General features: G+C 48.2%; 7 protein-coding genes across 7 annotated transcripts; 1 reads left to right on the top strand and 6 right to left on the bottom strand.

Annotated features, from left to right (window-relative positions):
* Positions 1-3,602: 3,602 nt before the first annotated feature.
* Aspvir_010133 (protein kinase family protein) lies at positions 3,603-6,052 on the bottom strand (the record flags this gene model as incomplete). Its single annotated transcript, XM_043273266.1, has 3 exons — positions 3,603-4,174; positions 4,226-5,869; positions 5,917-6,052. The coding sequence occupies 3 exons, from the start codon at positions 6,050-6,052 to the stop codon at positions 3,603-3,605; spliced, it is 2,352 nt and encodes a 783-aa protein (XP_043129201.1).
* A 794-nt stretch (positions 6,053-6,846) lies between these two features.
* Aspvir_010134 (amidase family protein) lies at positions 6,847-8,716 on the top strand (the record flags this gene model as incomplete). The annotated part of the gene is made up of 3 exons (XM_043273267.1): positions 6,847-7,133; positions 7,194-7,621; positions 7,683-8,716. 3 exons carry the CDS (start codon positions 6,847-6,849, stop codon positions 8,714-8,716), a joined length of 1,749 nt encoding a protein of 582 aa, XP_043129202.1.
* A 227-nt stretch (positions 8,717-8,943) lies between these two features.
* admA (ADAM family of metalloprotease ADM-A) lies at positions 8,944-9,920 on the bottom strand (the record flags this gene model as incomplete). Its single annotated transcript, XM_043273268.1, has 2 exons — positions 8,944-9,724; positions 9,787-9,920. 2 exons carry the CDS (start codon positions 9,918-9,920, stop codon positions 8,944-8,946), a joined length of 915 nt encoding a protein of 304 aa, XP_043129203.1.
* A 39-nt stretch (positions 9,921-9,959) lies between these two features.
* Aspvir_010136 (uncharacterized protein) lies at positions 9,960-10,883 on the bottom strand (the record flags this gene model as incomplete). The annotated part of the gene is made up of 2 exons (XM_043273269.1): positions 9,960-10,771; positions 10,820-10,883. 2 exons carry the CDS (start codon positions 10,881-10,883, stop codon positions 9,960-9,962), a joined length of 876 nt encoding a protein of 291 aa, XP_043129204.1.
* A 4,244-nt stretch (positions 10,884-15,127) lies between these two features.
* On the bottom strand, positions 15,128-15,841 carry Aspvir_010137 (putative haloalkanoic acid dehalogenase; the record flags this gene model as incomplete). The annotated part of the gene is made up of 1 exon (XM_043273270.1): positions 15,128-15,841. The coding sequence occupies one exon, from the start codon at positions 15,839-15,841 to the stop codon at positions 15,128-15,130; it is 714 nt and encodes a 237-aa protein (XP_043129205.1).
* Positions 15,842-17,334: 1,493 nt separating this feature from the next.
* Positions 17,335-18,579, bottom strand: Aspvir_010138 (TauD/TfdA dioxygenase family protein; the record flags this gene model as incomplete). Its single annotated transcript, XM_043273271.1, has 4 exons — positions 17,335-17,498; positions 17,548-17,922; positions 17,970-18,299; positions 18,348-18,579. The coding sequence occupies 4 exons, from the start codon at positions 18,577-18,579 to the stop codon at positions 17,335-17,337; spliced, it is 1,101 nt and encodes a 366-aa protein (XP_043129206.1).
* A 410-nt stretch (positions 18,580-18,989) lies between these two features.
* Aspvir_010139 (TNT domain-containing protein) lies at positions 18,990-19,749 on the bottom strand (the record flags this gene model as incomplete). The annotated part of the gene is made up of 2 exons (XM_043273272.1): positions 18,990-19,619; positions 19,675-19,749. 2 exons carry the CDS (start codon positions 19,747-19,749, stop codon positions 18,990-18,992), a joined length of 705 nt encoding a protein of 234 aa, XP_043129207.1.
* Between the last annotated feature and the right edge of the window lie 2,376 nt (positions 19,750-22,125).

Here is a 22,125-nt window from a genome sequence, read left to right on the forward strand (position 1 = left end):
GATATTAACCCCACCAATGGGTACCCTCAGGAAAAAGCCTGTGGAGGACCCTGGGCACTGTCAAGGGTGGCTAGTCTGGCACAGGTGAAGTCTCGCTAGGGGGTAATAACAACAGTCTTCAAGCATAATGGTTGTCCTACGGCTGTTCAATACTTATATATACCCCACGTAGAAGCAACACTGCTCCGATAAAATTTCCTCAAAGGCGGCAAGGCACAATGAAGCTGGACTCAATTATCCTTTACATTCTCTCTGCAGCGGTTGGCTCAGTAAGTGGGTTCTTTCTCTGTCACTGACAGAGATTCTTTTTCTGTTGCTAACTGTTTCTCCAGGTGGTTGTTGTCGAAGATGCTTCTCTTATATATGACGCTAATATTAACAAACTGGTATTACCTATCACCCTACGACAAATACATTGACGATGTCTGACAGTAAAGGTGTTAAATACAACTACCTTCCCAGCGGTGCACCATGGATATGATAAAAGTCTCCCGCCAAGAGCGTCTGTAAGTAAAAGAGATTCTGATGACGGCAAAGCTAATGAGTGTATGCCTTCAGGATACTGAGCTAACTTGCTCTCTTCATTATGGATTGGCCAGTGTAAATGAGATAATTGCCAACATTGGCCATCTCTCCGATGTCGCTGATTCCACGTGCAGTGTGCCTGCAGCTACTTGTGCGCGTGTATCTCATGAAGGGGGCTCGTCAATTTTCTTCTGCAACTTTGTATGTAGTAAAGACCGGCAAGCATCATATCTAGGTTATTAATATGAGCGTACAGGAAAGCCACAATATTGACACGAAGTGTGGAAATCTTATTGAGCCCGCTAAGCAGATCTCTGACGCCTGCCGTATGGGCAACCGCTATACTTACGGTTATGTCTCCAGGACCATAGTCGACGGGTCCCAAAGCTACCCGTACTTAGTGGCTATCGGTGACGATTATGCGTTTGAGCCCTAGCCAAAGCCGAATTGACCTTATGGTTAAGCCTACTAGATTTTAGATGGCGGTTGGCATGAAGTTCATGAAAGATGTAGTCGGACTGCAACTTAGGGAAGAGTGGATGTCAGAGTTTTTCATTGTCTCACAAATGCCTGTGGAATATGTTTGGAGAATAGAAATATCATCATGTCAACCAATTTATCGTTCGCGGTAAAGGATCTACAGAACTCCGTGGAAGGCTGTTTTGGCCGCTCCGATCAGGGAGCATGAAATCCTGGCTCAACCCGCTGGTATGCCGCTAGACTTAAATATACAGGTGGCCGCGAACAGTCTGGGTCTGGACGGACTGTGGCGTATTGACACAACTCGTTCACTGATGGTCGTCTTTATCTAAGCATAGACAATTCTTGTATATTTCAGGTTTCTGTCTTATGATATCTTTCGCTCCTTATTGATTATTCTACAGCTATATGGGGAACTTCGTCTGGTGGGTTGTTGCAACCAATGAGAAATTAAATGTGATTGGTTGGCCAAGATGCAGATATTGAGGAACAATTTAAACCCATGAGAAGCTCAGCACAAATAGCTTTTAATGATGGAACAATCACTAGAGGTCACCCCTAAAGGTTATGGTGGTCTTGGCTGGCGTGGCTCGCCATTGTTAATCCCTAGTCAAGATCTGCTCATCATACATCTGATCTATTCGAGCTTTCTTTCATCACCACAAACGTAGACAGAGGTCACCGCCACAAAAATAGTACTACACAAGAGCACCGCTCAGATTGATCACAAGGAAACAAGGCTGTAGTATGGCATGGCTCCTGAGAACGGAGGCAACCTCAAGGGCTCGGATTTCTTGGTTTAATAAAAAGAGCCTTTGCGCGGACTGCCTCGATCATGGCTCCTGTTTTTGCGTCCGGAATCTTGATGCATCCTTCCATATACATCTTGCGCCCTTCTACCTTGACCGGCTATATGCTGAAAGACAGAGGGGCCTGAGGATTAACAGGCCGCAAATAAGATAGTGTCAGATTGGCCGTAAGTGCTCCCCGGCAGCAGTCAGCGAAAAGGTTGTCCATGTAAAATGCTTGAATTCCTCCATGAAGCTTTCCCGGGTAGTAGCAGATTCGTTGTCGGGGTTCCAGGCTGGTCATATATTCAGCCTCTTTGCCAACGTCAACTGTCCGGATAATCGGCTATAACCACCCATCAGGGCTTTCTTCAGTACGTCACCTGGGAGCCACTGGGACCCGACACACACAGCATTAGTGACACCCCCCCAATAAGCGAATGATCAAAAACTTACCGTTCTGGAACTTTTCTCTGCCACATTTGCAAGAGGAGAGTAGAAAGAGTTCGTGTGGTAGGCCGCCTTCAAGCAGTGCTTCCGAGCAGTCTGCAACCGGCTGCTCGGTACTGTCGTCGGAAAGGCGCGCATCGCTTCGAGAGTATTATCCTGACAGTAGTTTCTCTCGTTTTGCCCGGGGCCCGTCAAAAGACTGCTCCAAGCCAACTTCGATTTGCGACTTGTTGTATACCCGTTCTTCAAGAACAGTTATGCATTTTATAACCTGAGAGATCCCAGTCACCCGAGGAGCGGCAAGATTGCTATTGTTTCAAGCCTTCCAGAGCGCATATCAGTCATCAGCAGACTTTTTTTTTTTTTTTTCTGTGGTTGAAATCTCTGGTTGAACCGCATGATAAAGAACCAACGTTCCTAGGAGGAATGAACGTAAGGCACAGTGGGTCCAGGTTACTAGAGCCGGAATGGACCTTCCCAAGACGCGCCAAAAGGTCAGTAGAACTGGATATTGCGCTGCTAGCACACGAGTAACTGTGTGACATCGCCCTTTGCTGTATTTGCTTATCTGTTTCTAGAACGAGCTTAGCCTTGACGCACTCAGCGAGGTTGATCTCATTGTCCAAGTACTATTATGCTCCTAACAAGGCTCTGAAACTACCAGAGCGTCGTTGAAAAGATGTTTACCGAAAACAAGATGTCCGCAGATTCCAAGGACCTGTAAAATAGTCGACAGGTTGCCAGAACTTTACTAGCCCTCGCTGGGAATGTGTAAGCCGCCAGTGACGGTGACAGTGACTCTATTACTAACCGATGCTGTCGATTGGTGTGGAGACGGAGCTTGAGGCGCTGGACGGAGAGCGCAAGCCGCTGCTGGCGCTCCACGAATCCATACCAGAGCAAGCTGCTTGATCCTGCTTGAAGTTTCCTGGCATGTCCGTCGTCCCTCAATCGCATCACCGGAGCTAGGGAAGGGGAGAGGGGAAAGTTGGGGGCGGGGAAAGATGTTGATAGCGGATGTCCACGCCTTCCATAGCGGGTCAGCCGTTGATGCTGGCAACGAACATGGTAGGGAAACTGGAGGAGCCCTTCTCGCCCTCAAGCTGGTCCGTAATCGCGCTTAGTGGGGCTGCAGGTGACGACTATGGGACACAGTTCATGTACATCTCGTGCTTGCTGATACGGTTTGACCCAATCCAGGCCAGTGCGTATTTACCGGGCTTGATGACTACCCAGGTAGAGACTCTAGAAGGCTCAAGGTCAGTGGCCAAATTGACCTGGCATGAACCAGCCCCATGAGTGGCGCCACCGACGAAAATCAAGGGCGGGACTTCAACGATCACTTTCAAACGGCTGGATCTATTCACCTATAACCGCGGGATCTTCACATGCTGCCTGAATGACATCTATTATCCGCGAATATAGCTCTGTACTCTCTTTCTCCCACCGTCCACCGTTTGGGAAGACCACCTTTCGCAAACGATTCACCCAAGCAACTAGAGGCTTATAAAAGCCGGTAAAGTATTCGTTCACCATGCTGATAAAATCACCTTCGTGAGCTACAGCTCCTTTCTTCAACTCAGCAAGCTCTTCCATGTCCACATAGTTCCATTTCTCAAATTTCGGCACGACTCTGCCCGCAGTTGGTCCCTCATAGTGGATGCAAATCCAGAAAATAATCCAAAAAAAAGATTCCAGATCATGCATGAAGGAGTGCCGCTCACCAAGGAGCAGACCAATCGCCATGAATGCTCTTGTTCCAGTCTTTGCTCTGGCTCCAGAAGGCCGCTCACGTCGCTCCTTGATGGCCAAATCCAGGTCAATAAGGAATGCCGGCCAGGATGGATTGTCTTCCTCCTCATTGAGAATAAGGTTTCCAGTCGAGATATCACCTTGAAGAAGTCCTGTATTTTTATGCAGGGATTCGTAACCTTGTAAAAATTCAGCAAGGGACATCTAAGATTGGCCAGAGTCAGACCCACCTTGTATGCAACGCTTGACTGCAGAAAGCATGGAAATCCTGCTTCTCGCTTTATAGATAGCCGTCCCGTAGTCGCTAACTATGACACGACGATGTACTCGATTTTGCAAGGCAGGACCATGATCATCCTTGGAGGGTGAGCTCGAACAGGTGCGTTTGTTTGGCGGCAGTGCGGTGCTGGCACGACTTGATGACCTCTTGCGCGCTACACTCCTGGCACTTCGGTCTCTCCTTGCCATGCCAGATGCACCTCGCGAATTAACAGATGTCTCAGGACATATCGATCGGTAGTTTGTCACCTGGGTCACATCAAGCCCTTTGCGAACATTGTAAGAAATGTCATCGACCTTTCCACCTACTTGCACCGTTTCATGATAGTAATACCTTGCAACATTCACCACACCTTTCTCCGTTGCTTCAGCCAAAAGTTTGCCTTCCTCTTCTCGCTCTGGATACTGCCACGAGTCTTTGATTACAAGCGGCGTATTCGTCTTGTCCCCCTCGCGGTGGGCTTTCCAGCAAGTCGTGGCTCGGCCAGCAACACACGGGGCCCGCTTCATAAGGCTGTCCAGAATAAGTCGTTCTGACTGCCCATTGCGTACTATATCAATGAATCTTTTTCCATCCGAATTGGACATGACGGTGGGGTCATATCCTAACTGTGCATCATTCATCAGCAGAAACCCTAGCATGACTGAAACAAACCGACGACCATCTTCATTGATATTGAAAGGAGATGATGCAATGGCTCCCACGCGGTCGAACTCCCACAGTCGCATGATTGACCCACATAGAGTAAAGCCCAGGACAAACCGGCGAGTGTCTTGGGTAGTGAGAACCTCCCTTGCATAACGTCCCAGATCACGCCACGTCTTCGAGGCACAATCTTCTTTAGGGTTACTCTTCAGCTCCCCTAGAATCAGAATGTGCGACCAATGAGGTTTTTGATTTGTTGCATGTGGGTCGCAAACAATACCAATGTCCAGCTTGCGGTCAGCGGTGGATCCCGCCAACACTCGATCAGGTTGTGCCAAAACCGTACGTGGAGATGTTAGGCGAAAACCTTCTTCAGTGGCCATGTCTCGAAGTCGTTTGAGCCAACTAGACAGCCAATCTAAGACGTCCCTTTCCTTCGCGCTTGTAGGCCAGTCTCGCCACCCATTTTCAGTGAACAGGGGGTTATTTCCTTCCTGGCATCTTTGAAATAAGGTAGCACCGGATGGTTCCAAACCCTCGATACTACCAAAATACGCCTCATAGAACCCTTGCACACCGATGTAGGTTGGCCCGAGCTCCTCCTTTAAAACGGCATCTATGTGCTTCCGCTGCTCGGAGGAATTCACGAAGCTACTCGTGGTATGTAGAAATGGTGTTTGGTCGAGGAAGGGGGGAGGTTTAGGAGGAGGGGTGGATTCGGCAAGGACGGCAAGGGCTTCGTCCCAAATTCGATTGTCGGACTCTTCTTTAACAACGGTAGTAAGCAGTGGGATTAGCCGATCGATCTCAAAGTCGTCGGTGCTGATCGCAGAATTAAGTCTTAAGACATCGCTCAATAGGTTCCTGCGACTGTTCACGGACGGTCGCTTTCGCAGATCTGGCAAGCTTCGTAGCACAGAGACTAGGTCCAGTGCCAGGTTTTGGATGTCTATGAAAGGGTTAGAAAGCTGTATGCCACATAATCTGAACAATTACCTTCAATGTCCAACCGACTCAACGCATCAGGAGAGGGAGGAAGTTCTAAGCTGTAGCAAGTTGATCGGAAACTCTCCCGAATCCTGTCCAGCTTGTCTCCAAGTGCGGGTGTATCTGTATGAGACGCATTGAACATCTCATTAACCGTAAGGAAAGTGAAAGAGTGCAGGTTTATGGTTTGGAATTGTGACTGGGAAGTCAGGTGGTTAAGAGAAGGTTGGAATACAACTGCAATGCGGTGTCGAAGGCGGAACGGGCTTAGCAACTGGGACGGACGGATAAACTTATATCCTGCGACAGTCAGCCGTTACTGGCACAACGCTCTGTGCTAGTGATATGTCAGCGACTTCATTGGTGGGCATAGTCAGTGTTACCTATCTATGGTGCTTGGTTGGATGGGAAGGCCCGCAATATGTCCGACTAAGGTTGTTATTTCCACTGCAAGCTGGCATACTATGTACAGCCTTGAGTAGATATTGAAAATTATAAGCTGAGGCAGATCAATCGTTGAGACAGCGGGTTGGTTGCTCCCAACCTGACTGCTTATATCCTTCGCTTTCCATCCCGTCCCCTTTCCTTATTCCGGTTATTCTTCATACCCGCAAAAATCAAACCCAAACCTCACCGAACTCGCAGCGGTGCGGGTTCGGGGGTAAGCCTAGGGAACCGCTTCGGGTTCGGTTAGGCTACCTCTGACCCGATCTGGGTTAGGTGAAAACCGCGGTTTTCGGTTTTTATGGTTTTTCGAGTTAGGTTTAACCAACCCGCACCGTTTTACCTAGAAATCATTAAATTCTAAATATTTTTAAATGATATAAATATTATTTAAAAATAACTAGTGGTTGTTGAGATATAAGGGAATAATCATTTCTGTCATAGGTTAGTAAAAGCAGAACCCAAATACCTATAGTGTAGCAAGAATCCGCCTTCATGATTCGCCATCTCATGCTGCTGTCCTTACTTCTACCGGCAAGTGCACAGCCGGCAGAAGACAATCTGCTGGACATCCAGACTTATTGGAATCCATCCGCCTATGACTTTCCAGTGCTTGGTACCAGTGGCTCCTCTCTGTTTCCAATGCGACCTTGTCATGGAATACAATTGGAAGAAGCGACCATCGACGATTTGCAGGAGTACCTATCCTCTGAGAAATTGACGACTGTTCAGCTGCTTCATTGCTATCTGGACCGTATTCTCCAGACGGATAGTTACCTCAAGTGAGTATCTGTTCTACTGCATAGCGGTAACCACAGTTCATTTTGCTGAATCAAGCACAGTGCCATCCTCCAGCACAATCCCGACGCGTTTGCCATCGCGGAGGCCTTGGATGCTGAACGCGCTCATGGCAAAATCCGAGGCTCTCTACATGGTATTCCTTTTATTGTCAAAGATAATATCGCGACCAAGGACCGCATGGAGACGTCCGCTGGAAGTTGGGCTCTCTTGGGGTCGGTGGTGCCACGCGACGCGTTTGTTGTGCGGCGGTTGCGGGAAGCGGGGGCGCTGTTGCTGGGGAAGGCTGCTCTGAGCGAATGGGCTGATATGCGATCTAACAACTACTCTGAAGGTTATTCTGGTCGGGGAGGTCAGTGTCGCAGTGCATATAACCTCACAGTCAATCCCGGGGGCAGCAGCTCTGGCTCAGGCGTGGCTGTGGGAGCCAACCTTGTGCCTTTTGCTCTTGGTACAGAGACGGATGGCAGTGGTGCGTGCTCTTTCTCAAATAGAAGTCCTACTTCAGAATATCTCTGACAATCGCGGAATAGTGATCAATCCAGCGCAGAGAAATGCTGTTGTTGGTATAAAGCCTACAGTGGGCCTCACGTCACGCGACGGCGTTATCCCTGAATCGCTGCATCAAGATACGGTGGGAGTATTCGGGAAAACGGTGCGCGATGCTACCTACGTTCTGGACGCTATCTATGGTATTGATACACGGGATAATTACACCTTGGCCCAGAGAGGCCGGACGCCCCCCGGCGGCTATAGTCAGTACCTGAGCGACCGATCATCTCTCAAGGGGGCCGTGTTCGGCCTTCCATGGGAATCTGTGTGGCGCTTAGGCCGTCCAGACCAAATATCCCAGCTGATGGAGCTTTTAGATTTGATTAAAGATGCCGGTGCTACCATCATCAACGGCACTGAGTTTCCCCATTACCGTCAAATCGTGTCACCGGATGGATGGGACTGGGACTATGGCAGTAGACGTGGATATCCCAACGAATCCGAGTACACCTACGTCAAAGTCGACTTTTACAACAACATCAAAGCCTATCTCTCGGAACTGAACAACACCGATATGCGATCTCTGGAAGACTTGGTCGAGTATAATAAAGCTGATTTTGGGACAGAAGGCGGCTACCCCGGTATCCATCCGGCATTCGGTTCGGGGCAAGATGGGTTTGAAGCGGCTTTAGCTACAAAAGGCGTCATGGACGAAACGTATTGGCAAGCATTGGAATTCTGCAGACGAACTACGCGCGAAGAGGGAATCGATGCAGCATTGAAGCACGGAAACCGCACTCTGGACGGCTTGTTGGTACCGCCCGATGTGGCCCAAAGCATTCAGATTGCGGCACAGGCGGGATATCCTGTGATCACAGTACCGGCTGGTGTCAATGAGGAATCAGGGATGCCGTACGGGCTTGCTATCCTACAGACTGCCTTTGCCGAACCAAGTCTGATCAAATTCGCCAGCGCCATTGAAGACCTGCAGAAGGCCACGAATACTCCTTGGAAACGTACCCTTCCCGAGTGGCGAGGGTATCTGACTCGCAATCTGCCAGTTATCAATGCATGAATCGACTGAATCAATCACTACATTGATACCTATGACTGGACAGTAGCTTAAGGCAAAATCAGGATCTATCCTGCATGGGCTCATAGACTTTGCAATTTCTGTACAATATAAAGCGAGTGAGGTAATGGTTAAAGGGTCATGGGTGCATCACAAGTAGTTGTTCCACTTTATTGCGACTCAAGAAGTAACTCTATAATCATTCAAAACTTTAGCTCATTGAAATAATCCTAGGCGTAACGATAAGGAGGCGGCGGAGGGTGGACTTGCGATACCACTGATGCACCTGGCGATGTCTTCTTTGACGGCCGTCGACAACAGCTGCAGATCATGCAGTCCAAGATGGCAAGCACCAACGCACCACCAATACCAGCCGCGAGACCAATAACGAGTGATCGATGCCGTTCCACCCATGACCTCTCATCCGCCCTGCACTCTCCATTGGAACACCGCGAGGTTGGGGATCCCGCACCATCATCCCTGCAGCGTTGTCCATCGGACAAAACCTGGTCCGCGGGACATATGGTCGAATTGCCGGTACACGTCTTCTCAACATCGCATGGGCCGGTGCTCGGACGACAGACCGTATCCGCCGAAGCAAACTGGCAGTTGGTGCAGCACGGACTCGCGGCGTCATCGCAGACAGCCCCGACTCGCAACCGGCAGGTCGATCCATCACAGCAACTGTTCTCGGCGCAGGTGGCGCCGCAGTCGCATTCCTCGCCGACCTCCACGATGCCATTCCCGCACTGCCCGTCTGTGATGGTGGTGATATTGCTGTTGCTGACCAGGCAGCTCGTGCTGACGCGCCCGGAGCTGAGTTGGGAGCAGATGTTCCGGACGCTGCATGGAGAGAACGCCGACTGTGAGGGCGAGGAAACCGGGTTCATTATGTATTGGCCGTTTGCGTCGCAGGTCGAGGAAGATAATGGACAGCACTGCCCCTGAGCAGAAGCGCACAGCGTCGAATCACAATCATGGACGGCTCCGAATGTGTGGCCGGACTCGTGACTACAGAATTCCCAGTTGGGTCAACATGACGGATTGGTTGTGTGGCAATGAGAGAGACTTACGCGAAAACCTGCCATTCACTGCGAGTGCGTGCCACCACATTTGCACCAGACGCGCGTTGCTGTCCCCGGTTGGAAGTACACAATTGGCCTAGCCAAGAGACACCGACATCCTGACCCGACGGACACCCGGTCATCAGCGTCTAGTATGCATTATCATCATTGAGGGAACCCCGCTAGGACGTGAATCGACTGAGTCTCCAGTTCAGATCTCCTGCAGAGCAGTCGGCATTCCACGACGTTGAACTGGAAGGAGTGCTTGGGCAGTCCCGATCGCTAATGGTCAGGTCGTGGAGGGCGAGCGAGATGTTGAAGGTCCGCTCGTTGACTTCCGAAGCCGTATTCACCATGTTGATGATGTTTCGCCGGAGCTCATCGCTGGACGTGAACGAGGCCGAGTAGGAGCAATCGGTCGCGATGCCTACTAACGCGACTCTTCTGGTGCTAGGGCACGGTAAATCTTCGTCTGTGATGAAGGGATTCCCTGAAGACTGCGGCGATCGAGGTGCTAATTGGTCCCATGTGTGGTATGCAGAATGATAGTGAACAACCATCTGTGGTTCCCTGGTATTTCCGGGTCCTGATATTATCGTCACCTGGTACTGCTGACCGACAACGCTGAAGATTCCTTCAAACAAAGGATCATCTCCATCTGGATGGATGTATATCCGCGCCCAGCCAACGTGATTCCAAGTTGCGCCTGCACCAATGCGCTGCGTAGAGACAAGTCCTTTGAATACCTTGTGTTGGGCCTTGTTCACGGCTTCCGTCCTGCGAACTACGCCGTCTGCACCGAGGTACCGGACACGGGACCCTTGTGTGAGGATATCATGGTTCGGCTCGAAGCTCAACTTTAGCGCTCCCTGCCCGGGAAGGCTAAAGGACAACTCAAAGTGTGAGTGGGCGTCAACTCGATGAGACGGTGTATGGATAATGATATTCTCGAGTCGGGTCTCACTATCCCAGGCGGAGGTTTGTACCGAATGTGCTAAGGACGTTAGGAAGTGTAGTTGTAGAGCAAGTCCACACATCTTACCTGCGACATTTAGTTTCACAGCAGCAATCAGACCAAGAAAACTGACGAGTTTGGGAATCTTCATGGCTAGCTCCCTGGAAGCCTCTCACATCACGGAGCAACCAACATCCTCTCGAAGATGGCCCGATAGCAGCATGTTCATATATGTATTGTCCGCCACTTCAATACGAACAAGCTAGATAACCATATCAAAGATCTGATAGAGCATGTCACAGTGGATTCCTGCTAGGCATCCAAATAAATCAAAGACACTAGTTGCGATTCCCAGTGTCAAATCTATGTGATGAAGGCCAAGAGAGGGACTCGTCATCTCGGAAGAATCCAATCGAACAGAAGGCTCAAAGATCAACAGTATGGTCCACTGGTCTGGCTTTGACATGGCATCTGCACAGCCACTGGCTACCAATTACGCTCTGCCCAGTAGCTGACGGATGTCTCGGAGACAAGGCGATAACTCCAGCCAAGGCGACGGGTACCGACCGATCATGAATTCAAAAGGGAGACATCGTGCTTTATAATCAACGATAAGGTGGCTATGCTGCTTTCCCACTGGATCTTGACCAACAATGCCGGATGATACTGGCACAACAGAGTCCCAGTATGGAATAGCGGGCGGAAAAACTGGGGTGCATTGCCGGCGGAAAGTCTTGGCTGTCAGCAACTCGCATAAAGCCCGGAAAGATTCCGATGCTATTTGTAGGATCCAGTCGGACCGAATTCTCATTGGTTAGGCATGGAGTTTCAAAGGCGGACGTTAACAATTGTGCTGGATGAGCTGACATCCTCGCGTCGATTTCGACGATGATGTAGGTCCATGGAGACATGCAGAATCACCATCACCTGCAAAAGCTTCACGAAAGTCGTCGCATATATCATTGTATTTCTTTCTATGCTGGGTACCAGTGACTGGGGGAGTCAACAACAGCGAATCTTAGGCAGATCTCTGCTCAACTAAACGTCATCAAAAGAGAAAGGTTCGTAGAAGTGATAAGAGCTTTGAACCTGTGTATGTTTCTTATTTCTCTTCCGATGAGTCCACTTACTAATTATTTTGGTCAATTTCTTATGGCCTGAGGCTAAGACTGGCGAGGTTGCCTGTTTGCCTTAGTATCCAGGCATCAAGTTCTTGTTGATACTTGAAGCCCTCTATGAGAGTCCTCCGTCAAGAACGAGGTAGAAGGGCCACAGAAGTCATGGATTATGCTAGATCCAGTTCTAGAATCTGTCGTTCAAGACTAGAAACCGCGTCTTTTATCCGGCATTACGGCGGACTATTTGTACAAAAAGGACTTTTGGTTTTTTTACAATGATTACATCTCACCACACCACCCCTTAGTACGGTCGCACGCACTGCAGTAATATTAAAGTAGTAATTATTAAATAGTAATTATTGAATTCCCATATAGTAGGGATATTGAATCAAATCCTCATATAGTAAGGATATCGAATCGAATAGTATCGATATCAAATTCTTATATAGTAGGGATATCGAATTGAATAGTATCAATATCGAATTCTCATATAGTAGGGATATCGAATCGAATTGAATAGTATCAATATCAAATTCTCATATACTAAGGCTATTGAATCGAATTGAATAGTATCAATATCGAATTCTTATATAGTAGGGATATTGAATTGAATAGTAGTAATATATAATTCTTATAGAGGTATAGTAATAGGATATTAAATACCACTATACATATATATATTCTAAATATGTAGTATAAGTGGTGGGGTACACCCTAAGTCCTAAATATATAAATTCTAACTACTCTATATACAGGGGCACTACCTTAGTATATAAGGATTAAATATTCCTACTATATAAGAATTCAAGATTAATACTATTTAATTCGATATCCCTACTATATGAGAATTCAATATTAATACTATTCAATTCAATTCGATATCCTTAGTATATAAGAATTCAACATTAATACTATTCAATTCGATATCCTTACTATATGAGAATTTGATATTGATACTATTTAATTCAATTCGATAGCCTTACTATATGAGAATTTGATTCGATATCCCTGCTATATGAGAATTCGATTCGATATCCCTGCTATATAAGGATTTGATTCGATATCCCTGCTATATAAGGATTTGATTCGATATCCCTACCATATGAGAATTCGATATTGATATAACTTTTAATGTTGTGTGGAGGTAGTGGCAATAGGTAATACATGCGGCAAACAGTAAAAAATCCAAAAGTCCCTTTTGTACAAATAGTCCGCCGTAGGCATATTCCTGGAGACCGAAATCAGACTCGTACCAAGAGCTCGCGATACTTGGTGACATGTCATTGTTGGAGAACATCACGTTCCACAGGATCTTGTGCCATCTTATCAAAAGTTCTCGGCAGAATCATAACTTCGGTGCCCATTTTCTGGGTTTTACATGGCGACATATGTCGAGCTATGGTATCTGGCCACGCATTATGCCGTCCTTGTGCCCCACAGGCAGTTATGACGTGTTGCAATGCATCGATTGCGAGGTGATGAGAATATCCAATCAATCAGTCAGTCCACAGGGGGAGAATCCGGCTAAAATCAGCGTTGGTTGTTCCAGCTCTACTCGATTCGAAAGGGAGAAATTTCCCCTCCTCAGTATTCTGCCGACAACCTGAATCAGCTCCACCCCCTGATTGAGACAGAATGAATCTCATGGTGCTTATGATTGGTACGCTCGAGACGGTCTTGTCAGCGCTAAAGTCACCGGCGCCAGTCCATCACCGTTTCCCTGCTTAGTTTCTTGACTAACCAAGTACTAACCAGCCGTTCATGAGAATGATTGCGATGCCGAGCCGGCAGCGGGCATGGCGTCTCGTAGCGGCAGCCACGAAGCTTAACAATATTGAAGATATCGAGGACATACATTTCCAAGTTACAACGCCAATTTTTCCCCGTTGTTAGACTTACCCACAGTCCGAACGATGATTCCCACTATTCTGAACTGATCATGACAAGGAAATGGACCTGTGGCCCCACGGGGATAAAGGCCGGGGAAAAGTGGACCACTCCCATTCAGTCTATTACCGCCATTGGTTCAGGGTAAATCCATACCGATCATTGTCGAAAGTCGTATCGTACACAGGATGGGGTAATGAATGGGCTGATGGGAAGGCTTTCGCCGGTTCTGGTCGGCTATCGGGTTGAAATCAAGCATTTGTTGGCAGTAGAAGCCCTCGCAGAACTTCCTTGAGTGCCGATTGTTCCCAAGCTACAGCTGTGTTTTAACTATATATTTGATGACAATCGTACCTGTCTTTTTGTTATCTGGTCTCTCGCTAGCAGTGCTCGATCCTGCTTTTTTATCTTCTGTTCATCCACTTCTGTACACCATAATATCATAATGGCCGGGGGTATGACTTCCCAAGACATCTCGGCCAAAAGAGCCGAACTAGCCGGAGGTAAGGTCGGTTGGCGTGGCTTGATCACCAGCAAGAAGACCTTTGGTATTGCCTTGTTCGCGTCTCTGGGTGGCTTGGTTTATGGATGTATGATGCGTCTTCTATTGCTCTACTCTTAAGGAATGATTCAAGGCTGACGATACTAGACAACCAAGGAATGTTCGCGCAAATTTTGACAATGCACTCATTCATCGAAGCAGTATGTGATTTTCCATGACCCAACGTCGATAGTGGCTCACGTTAATAATACCCATCCTACGGAATACCTGTCAAAGGTCCGTTACACCTGAACATCATTCATTTGGCTAAAACAACACCAGCATGTTTGGATATACACCCAATAGTGATATATACCTCGTTCCCAGTAGAATTTATATCCACTATCTTGAGTGCGCCCAATATCTTCACTATCCAGTGGCTGGACACTTTGTCTTGGTGGATAGCCTTACGGACAAAGAAAGAGATCTTGCCGATGAATCTGTGACGTATCCAAGTCGACTATCAAGACGAAGCAAGTAGAGAGGTATATGGAATAGAGATGTGACTACTCCGTAAAGCACGGATAAATGGAGATAGATGTATTTAGCCTGACTTGAGATGGCCGAGCGTATCTGTGTAGAATTGTGCCGAGGTATGTCCGACGAGCTTTAAGCACTTGCAGAGTGATGGCGTGAGGCTTGAGATGCCCGTAAACAATATGAGTCCAGATGCTTTGGCGTCATATTGTGGAATTTCTATCCTCATGCTGAAACGAAGACACTAATTGAGGTATGGAGCAATTGATTGAGAATACATAAAGCACTCGGGCTATTCTTGCTTGCAACACTTTAATTACGGAGTTATGCTGAGATATGAGCATGACTGCCTGGCTTGAATACATGTATCATTCATTGGCCATTCTCTACAGCATGTGCCATATCGCCCAGAGTGTCAAACTTCCAATCGTAGATAGTATCCTTGGTGTTGCCCATAATAGCTCCCGGCCTTACAATCCAGACCGACTTGATCCCCACTTTAGAGGCAGGCTGGTGGTCATGGAACTGACTCTGAGCAGTCTGCAGGACCTGACTCTTGTCGACTCCCAGCTCGGCCTGTACAGTCTTCAACATGTACTCGAAATTGCGCAGGTCAGGCTTGTACGAGCCCACGTCCTGCGCGGTGATGATGCGATCGAACTTGACACCCTGCAGACTCCCCGCGTTCGTCTTGGCGAATGATTCCCGGTCGACGTTTGATAGGACGACCAGCTTGTAGTGCTTGGACAGTCGCTTGAGAGCATCGACTGTGTCGGGGAAGGCGGGCCATGTCCCGACTGATTCGCCAAAAGCGATACTCTCCTCTTCGGTCGGTGGTGCGAGGGAGAGGCGCCGAGCAAGTTTGGGATGGATTTTTGCCAGAAGTTCGGAATATGGCATGTCTGGTGTCAGAGCCTGTTGCTCATGCTCGAGCTCATGGTAAACATTTAGGAGATGCTCGCGTGAGACAGATGCATTGTTCTTGTCGAGGATCGGCTGGAAGGCGTTCACGATCCCGGATTCCCAGTCGACTAGGGTCCCATAAACATCGAAGCACAGCAGGCGGTAGTCGGAGAGTTTTGACATTTTGATATAGTAGAAGATGAAAAAGATGAGAATATTTGGAGACGAGACCAGGGGAGAATGAAGAGGGTGAGGAGGATGAGGGGTTATAAGTTATAACTTATAACTCATGCTGCAGGCTTATCGATAGCGGGGACCGGAAAGGGAAAGAAAACATGCGCCTTCCAAACAACAACATCAGCGACATCTCTTGATTCCCACGTAGCTTATGGGTAAGTATTATATCCATGCGTGGAGTGCTCCCACAGTTGGCAAGACCCAGATCTTCCTCTAGCTTTTCTCTGGTGACATAAACTCATGTTACTATACACTTGCAGGGCCGGGGCCACGCAGGACCACATGATGGAGCAGGTTCTTCTGTTGATGTTGATATTATTCTCTGACATACACTTCTCTACCCATCAATCATGAATTCCAATGCAGCTGCATCTGGAAAACCAACTATATTATGTCTTCCACGAGAGCTCCGGGGCATTATCATAGAATACTGTTTCCTACAACGGGATCCAGTCAGTATTGAACTACTAAATTACCCCACCCCGCCGCCAAAAGAACGGCTTCGTGAAACCAAGTATGCATCCCACGAACAGCTTTTACTGCACTATCCACTTTTGATGGTCAACCACTAGTTTCGAACCGAAGGTTGGGAGGTATTGAGCAGACTCGCCGCGTCCAGGTATCAGGTGGACATCTTATTGCACCAGACTCAGCGGCTCGTTCTCTTCATGCCAACGCAAAAGATCCCCACCCGATTCAAGCATGTGCACACCAGGTTCTATGTTCTGAAAGACGACGAGACGCGCTCTAGGTTCCGGTGGCACAATTGTTATCGCTGGGGAGACGGCGGCCCCGTGGGCCTCTTGACCCCACCCATGCCTCTGCAGACGCGCATATTTCGATTGAGACGCTTGAGTTGGATGTCTGCACTCAGACCGGTATCCCTGAGAACCTGCTTGGTCCGCCGAATATCCATACTGAAGCCAAGTTTGAGTGCCCCCGGTTCTCATGGTTAAGCGAGAGACTATTGGCTTTGAGAAAAGAGACAGGGGTTGATTATAAGATGCATCCGGACTATCTGGTTGCTTACCTTTATGATCTCTTCCGACTGCTTCTGTTCTATCCTAAGGGCAGGGTGATCTACGAGCGCGTGGGAGTAGTCAAGTTGTTGCTTGATTGAAGGAGGTTGCATGACTGGAACCTTGATGAGCGCCTCAAAGAAATGCGTTCCCAGGACGAGCAGCACGCCCAATGGAGGAATTCTGTGCTTGCACATAGGTCACAGATGGGGTTCCGGCATCTAACCACTTGTCATGACGAAGCCTTGGCCTGAGACGCGGAAGGTGTCCATGCAGAAGACAAATAAGGCAGTAGTACTGGGTAGTTGCTTAACGCAGATTGAATTTAGAAATGCAGCTATGCAGCTACCTGTTCTGGGAAAGCCGAATACCCTTCAACGGACCTTATGGCCATCACACAACAAGATACAGATAAATCATTCAAACCTCTCCCTTCAAACCCAAAGCCTGCCGCCGACTCTTGCTATTGGGATCAAGATAGGGTCGTTCGCCCAGACTGACAGCTCTCTGTCCCTCTCGTTCCTCTCCAAAAACATCGTAGTCGTTCGTAGCAGTGTGATAGACACTGCGGTTATCCCAGATCGCTACATTGCAATAGTTAGCCGTCATCCATGGCCGCAAAACAAGACTTACCAAGATCATTTGGATCCCGCCATCTGTGTCGCACCTGCAGATCATGATTTTCCACAATCAACGACACAAACCAGTCGAGTAAATGCTTGCTCTCCTCCTCGGCCAGTCCATTGATCTTCTCGACATGCGCTCCGACGGCAAAGACGCTCTTCCAGCCGGTGACAGGATTGGTTCGGATGACTGGGTGCTCGGCGCGGAGCTCGCTGCCTACATTCTCGGGGGCACCGCGCGGGCCAGCGAAGAGTTCGAATTCATTATCCTTGGCACTCTGGTTGAATGCTGGCTGGGCATATGTGGCGGTCAGCGACTCGAGGAAACGCTGGTATGGCTCGGAGATGCGGTCGAAGACTTCGTAGCCGCTGGCCCAGAGGGTGTCTATTGTGGTCAGCACGTCCCTACGACAATCTACTGGATCTACCTACCACCCCCAGTCTTAGGAAGCTTGGTCAAACGTAACACGGCATAGTCACTAGGAACAGGTTCAAAGGTGATGTCGCTGTGCCAGCCGCCCTTGAGACTCTGTTTGGTAGCGTACCGCCCCTTGAACAACTTCTTTCGCTGCTCGGAGTTGATGACGCTGATTTCATCGTCTTTGCCGCCGTGTTCGCGTCCGGCGTTGCTGACTGGGTGAATGTGCAGGCCCGACGTGGCAGGTTTGCCTGCCAGCAGACCCAATCGGTGGATGAGCTCTTTCTGAGAGTCGTTGTCTAGGTCGTCTTGTTTGCGGAAGAAGACCACGCCCCGTTGGGAGACTGCACTTGTATTAGTATAAGGTAACTGCGAATAACGGAGCCACTTACTCGTGATGGCCAAATCTCGCAGCAGCTCATCGGAATTGGGAGCGCTGAGCCACTCCTTGAGGCTGACGGCAGGATATTCTCTGCCGATAGCTGGTGTCACATCGAATGATTCGAACTGGTCAAGTACTCCGGACAGCTTGAGAGGTTCTCGCTGGAGTCTAGACGATTCTTGGGATTCTTTGGATGGGATCGTCCTCTGAACAAGGGTGGATTCTTCCAGAGTTGGTGCCATTGTTTTCGCTGAAGCCTTTGAAACTATCCAAGCTGCTTGATGATAATAAACTCATTGACCGGGGAATAGAATATATTTATACTGCCATCGGTGCCGATACCCGAGAGCATCACACAGGATTCGTCATCCTGATGGTGTGCTCGACTCGCAATGTATGTATTGGGAGCATATTCTGCGGGGTTGACAACTCGCCATGCATCGCTAAATGACACCATCGTTTGGATATAAATATCTTTATTGTATTCTGCCGGGTTATTGGGTGCGAGTGGTCTTATCCGATCTGATGGTCATCCCGACGTCCTATTGCACCATCTTAGCGGGTTGACGAATGCTGTCGACATTATCATTCCAGATGAATGTATTATCATTTTAAGATATCTCAACAAGGTCTATCATCGTAAGTGCATGCACTACTGATTCGGCCCCGGAGTATACGGATTCGAGTATTCCACCCTCTCATCATACTCGGACTCATTCAACCGTCTCAAAAATCCCCCGTTAATCAAGCCCACCACATTGGTATACGTCACAAATTGCGTCCCCATCCCGGGCTGCTCAAACCAAGGCGCAATGGGCCCGAGACCAACCACGAACTCCTTGGTCACTTGGTACACATGGTAATTGTACGGGTAGTTCCCGTCAAACGTGTTGAGGTTACTCGGCGGCAGCGAGCGCTCGATGTACGGTGCTCCCAGCGGCGCCAGGAAGCTGCCATATTCCGACCCGAATCGGTCGAGCTTCATGCCCACGGGGAGGGTCGCGTTGCCGAGGATGGGGTGCTTCTCTGTGTCGACGACGAAGCCGTTGGCGGGCGGGTAGATGTATGTCCCGTTTGGAGCCACGTCGGTGGCCCATTTATCTAGGAACTCGGCGGGACAGAGGGCGCCGAACCTTGCGTAGGTGCGTAGCTCGTTATGGAGGGGGAATTTCCGGGGTGGTACGACGGGGCCGAGGCGTGGGTCTCCGCAGACGTACGAGTCGTTCTTGAAGGTGATGCCGGCGCAGGGGTCGGGCCAGCATCTGGCGGGGAAGAGAGAGTCCTGAAGGGTTAGTCGAAGAAGAATTGAACGGCGAGTTGAATGGCAAGATGTTTACCTCTGTCTGTTGGAGGCATAGGACAGTAGCAGGGAGCAAGGTGCTAAGCACCAAAATGGCGTTGGTGAGGATCATCATGAGAATGCGCCGTGTAATGCTGAGGAGGATAAATTTGAGTGAACGTCTTGCTATTTATTTCTGGGACTTTGGCCCAGAAGGTGTGTATCCTGCGTGCTGCAGGCAATATCACCTTGCATGAAGATCGTCCTAGCTCATCCAGCATCCAGCTGATCTTACCACGAACAGCCTTCAGGAATACGATTGAGAAATTGAGATGGACTCCAAACATGCGACCAAGGAAAATCGCCCTATGATTAGGGAACAACATTCCTTCCTTCGGGCCGCAGGCGCATCTCTGTGATTATCACTGGAATATTCATGAGTTGTCATTTGTCAATCTCAGCTGGACTATTGAACACTAAGTGAACTATTGACTGAGTCGATCGAGACCCACAGCTAAGCTCCAACAGGCTCATCAATGATGATCGTGCAGACTGCAGAACAGCAGAAGTAAGACAACTGTGAGCAACTAATATTCAGCCGTAGCTGAGTCCCTTGGTGCTAGGTACCTTCAGTATCAGGCGTCTGCAGATGTGCCAGGAGAGGCCATGCTGGGATTGGCTCAAGGACCAGGATCACTCAAAAAAGGCCAGCATACATCTCGTGGGTCAATAATGCATGACAAGCCTATCAGAATAATGCGGTGAATTTACAAGCTCAGATCACGAAACTGAATTCGTTGCGTATGGCATATATCTTCCCACGGAGCTTTTTGGATTACTATCTCTAATGCACGAATAGTACCAACCACCATCAATTCAAGCAGCTGGGATGGCGCAGACTTCCTCCTTCTAGTACTCTGTAGGTAGCCTCCTTTCCAAATATGAGAATGGTACTTACTTAATTTCGGCTTTGCCGAATACCTATATGACCTATATTCACTATGCTAGGCTTTTAATTCTCTTGATGCTTGTCTGGGACTTTGTGTAAGCACAACGGGATGTACTAGGGTGCATTTTGTAGTTACATATAGCAGCTACCCTGGCTTTGATATTTTGTCACATATGAATGTTAACATGTATGTAAAGCTCTGATGGTGTGGAAGACATGTGGGCTGGCAGTCCTGGAATAGGTGTGTGTGGAAGTGTGCTATAAAGTAAACTTAGGGGGAGAAAGGGATGATAGCTGACAAGCCTGGGCGTATATCTGCAAAAAGCAGTGTGATTTCTCTCTATAAGAGCTTGTCTAGTACTACTGCTTAATTATATCCGCGCTGAGCATTGCTTTCTATATTGTCTTGCTTGTGGCAGTCTCCGCAAAGCTAATCACTTTGGTCTTCATATCAAAACATAGTATTCTATACCATGCCGAGGTATGATATAGAACAGCAGGAGGATACAAATCCGCAGCACTCTGTTGTGAACAGGTTGCACACATCCTAGGAATGGGTTAAGCGCCTAAGAACAATATATTAGACCTAGCTAACACATATGTCTTGCTTGAATGCAACAGTATCACCCAGTAATGCCTGAATAAGACCCACTCAGGTTTCTTCAGGCCCACGCACATACAAGCTGGACGATCTGGCATTAGTAATAGTAGGTAACCAAGCATATTAAGTCCAATCTTCTGAACATTCATATTGATACACCAGTTGCATGAATTCTACTGGGTGCTAAAAAACCTGATGGCACCAGCATTAATAGGTTATCCTATATGGAGCCTCTCAGTTCGTCCACATTTATCTGAAGGTAATTGACCTTTGAAGCACATACATTGCTCCAAGAAGTACTACACACTTGAACAGTACTCATAGCAGTACTGTTAAGCAAATCAGGCCTCAGCTCTCAATGCTCCTTTCTCAAGCTAGCTGGAGGAGATAGGTCATACCACTAGCCATGTCACTTATTACTAATTTACCACTCAGTGTGATTCAGTTGACAGTGGCTTGCATTAGTCATTATTATTGCATGATTTTATATTATGACGTGTGATTACACAAAGGATCACCTTAAATTCTGCAAATATAAACTCTGGCTGTGAAATAGTGTGTTGCCAAACTGCTCATAATTAGTGGTTAACATAAAATAAACCACTCTCCAAGGATGATCAGGGATCTCTAAGCTGATTGATTACCCATATGATGTTCACCTACCGATTTAAGGCAGATATCTCTTCATGTACCTAATTTAGGTATCTTTTGCCTTGATGATCTGACCAATCGGCTAAGGGCATGCTTATTGACTCGGAAGACCCAGAAATGCTCATGCTTGCAGCCAGGTGAGCGGCCATACGCACTAGCTATGAACCTGGGACTCGGCTCAGCATTGATATAGACCGGTTGGGGCATGGATGAAGAAGCTTTAATTATCCTAATTTGCATGACTGTTGAGATATAACTTGTGGAATTTGGCGTATTTTTGTTGTTGTGAGGGAAAAGGGTTTATATAA

The sequence above is a fragment of the Aspergillus viridinutans genome, assembly GCF_018404265.1.
Source record: "Aspergillus viridinutans IFM 47045 DNA, scaffold_9, whole genome shotgun sequence".
Classification (NCBI taxonomy): Eukaryota; Fungi; Ascomycota; class Eurotiomycetes; order Eurotiales; family Aspergillaceae; genus Aspergillus; species Aspergillus viridinutans.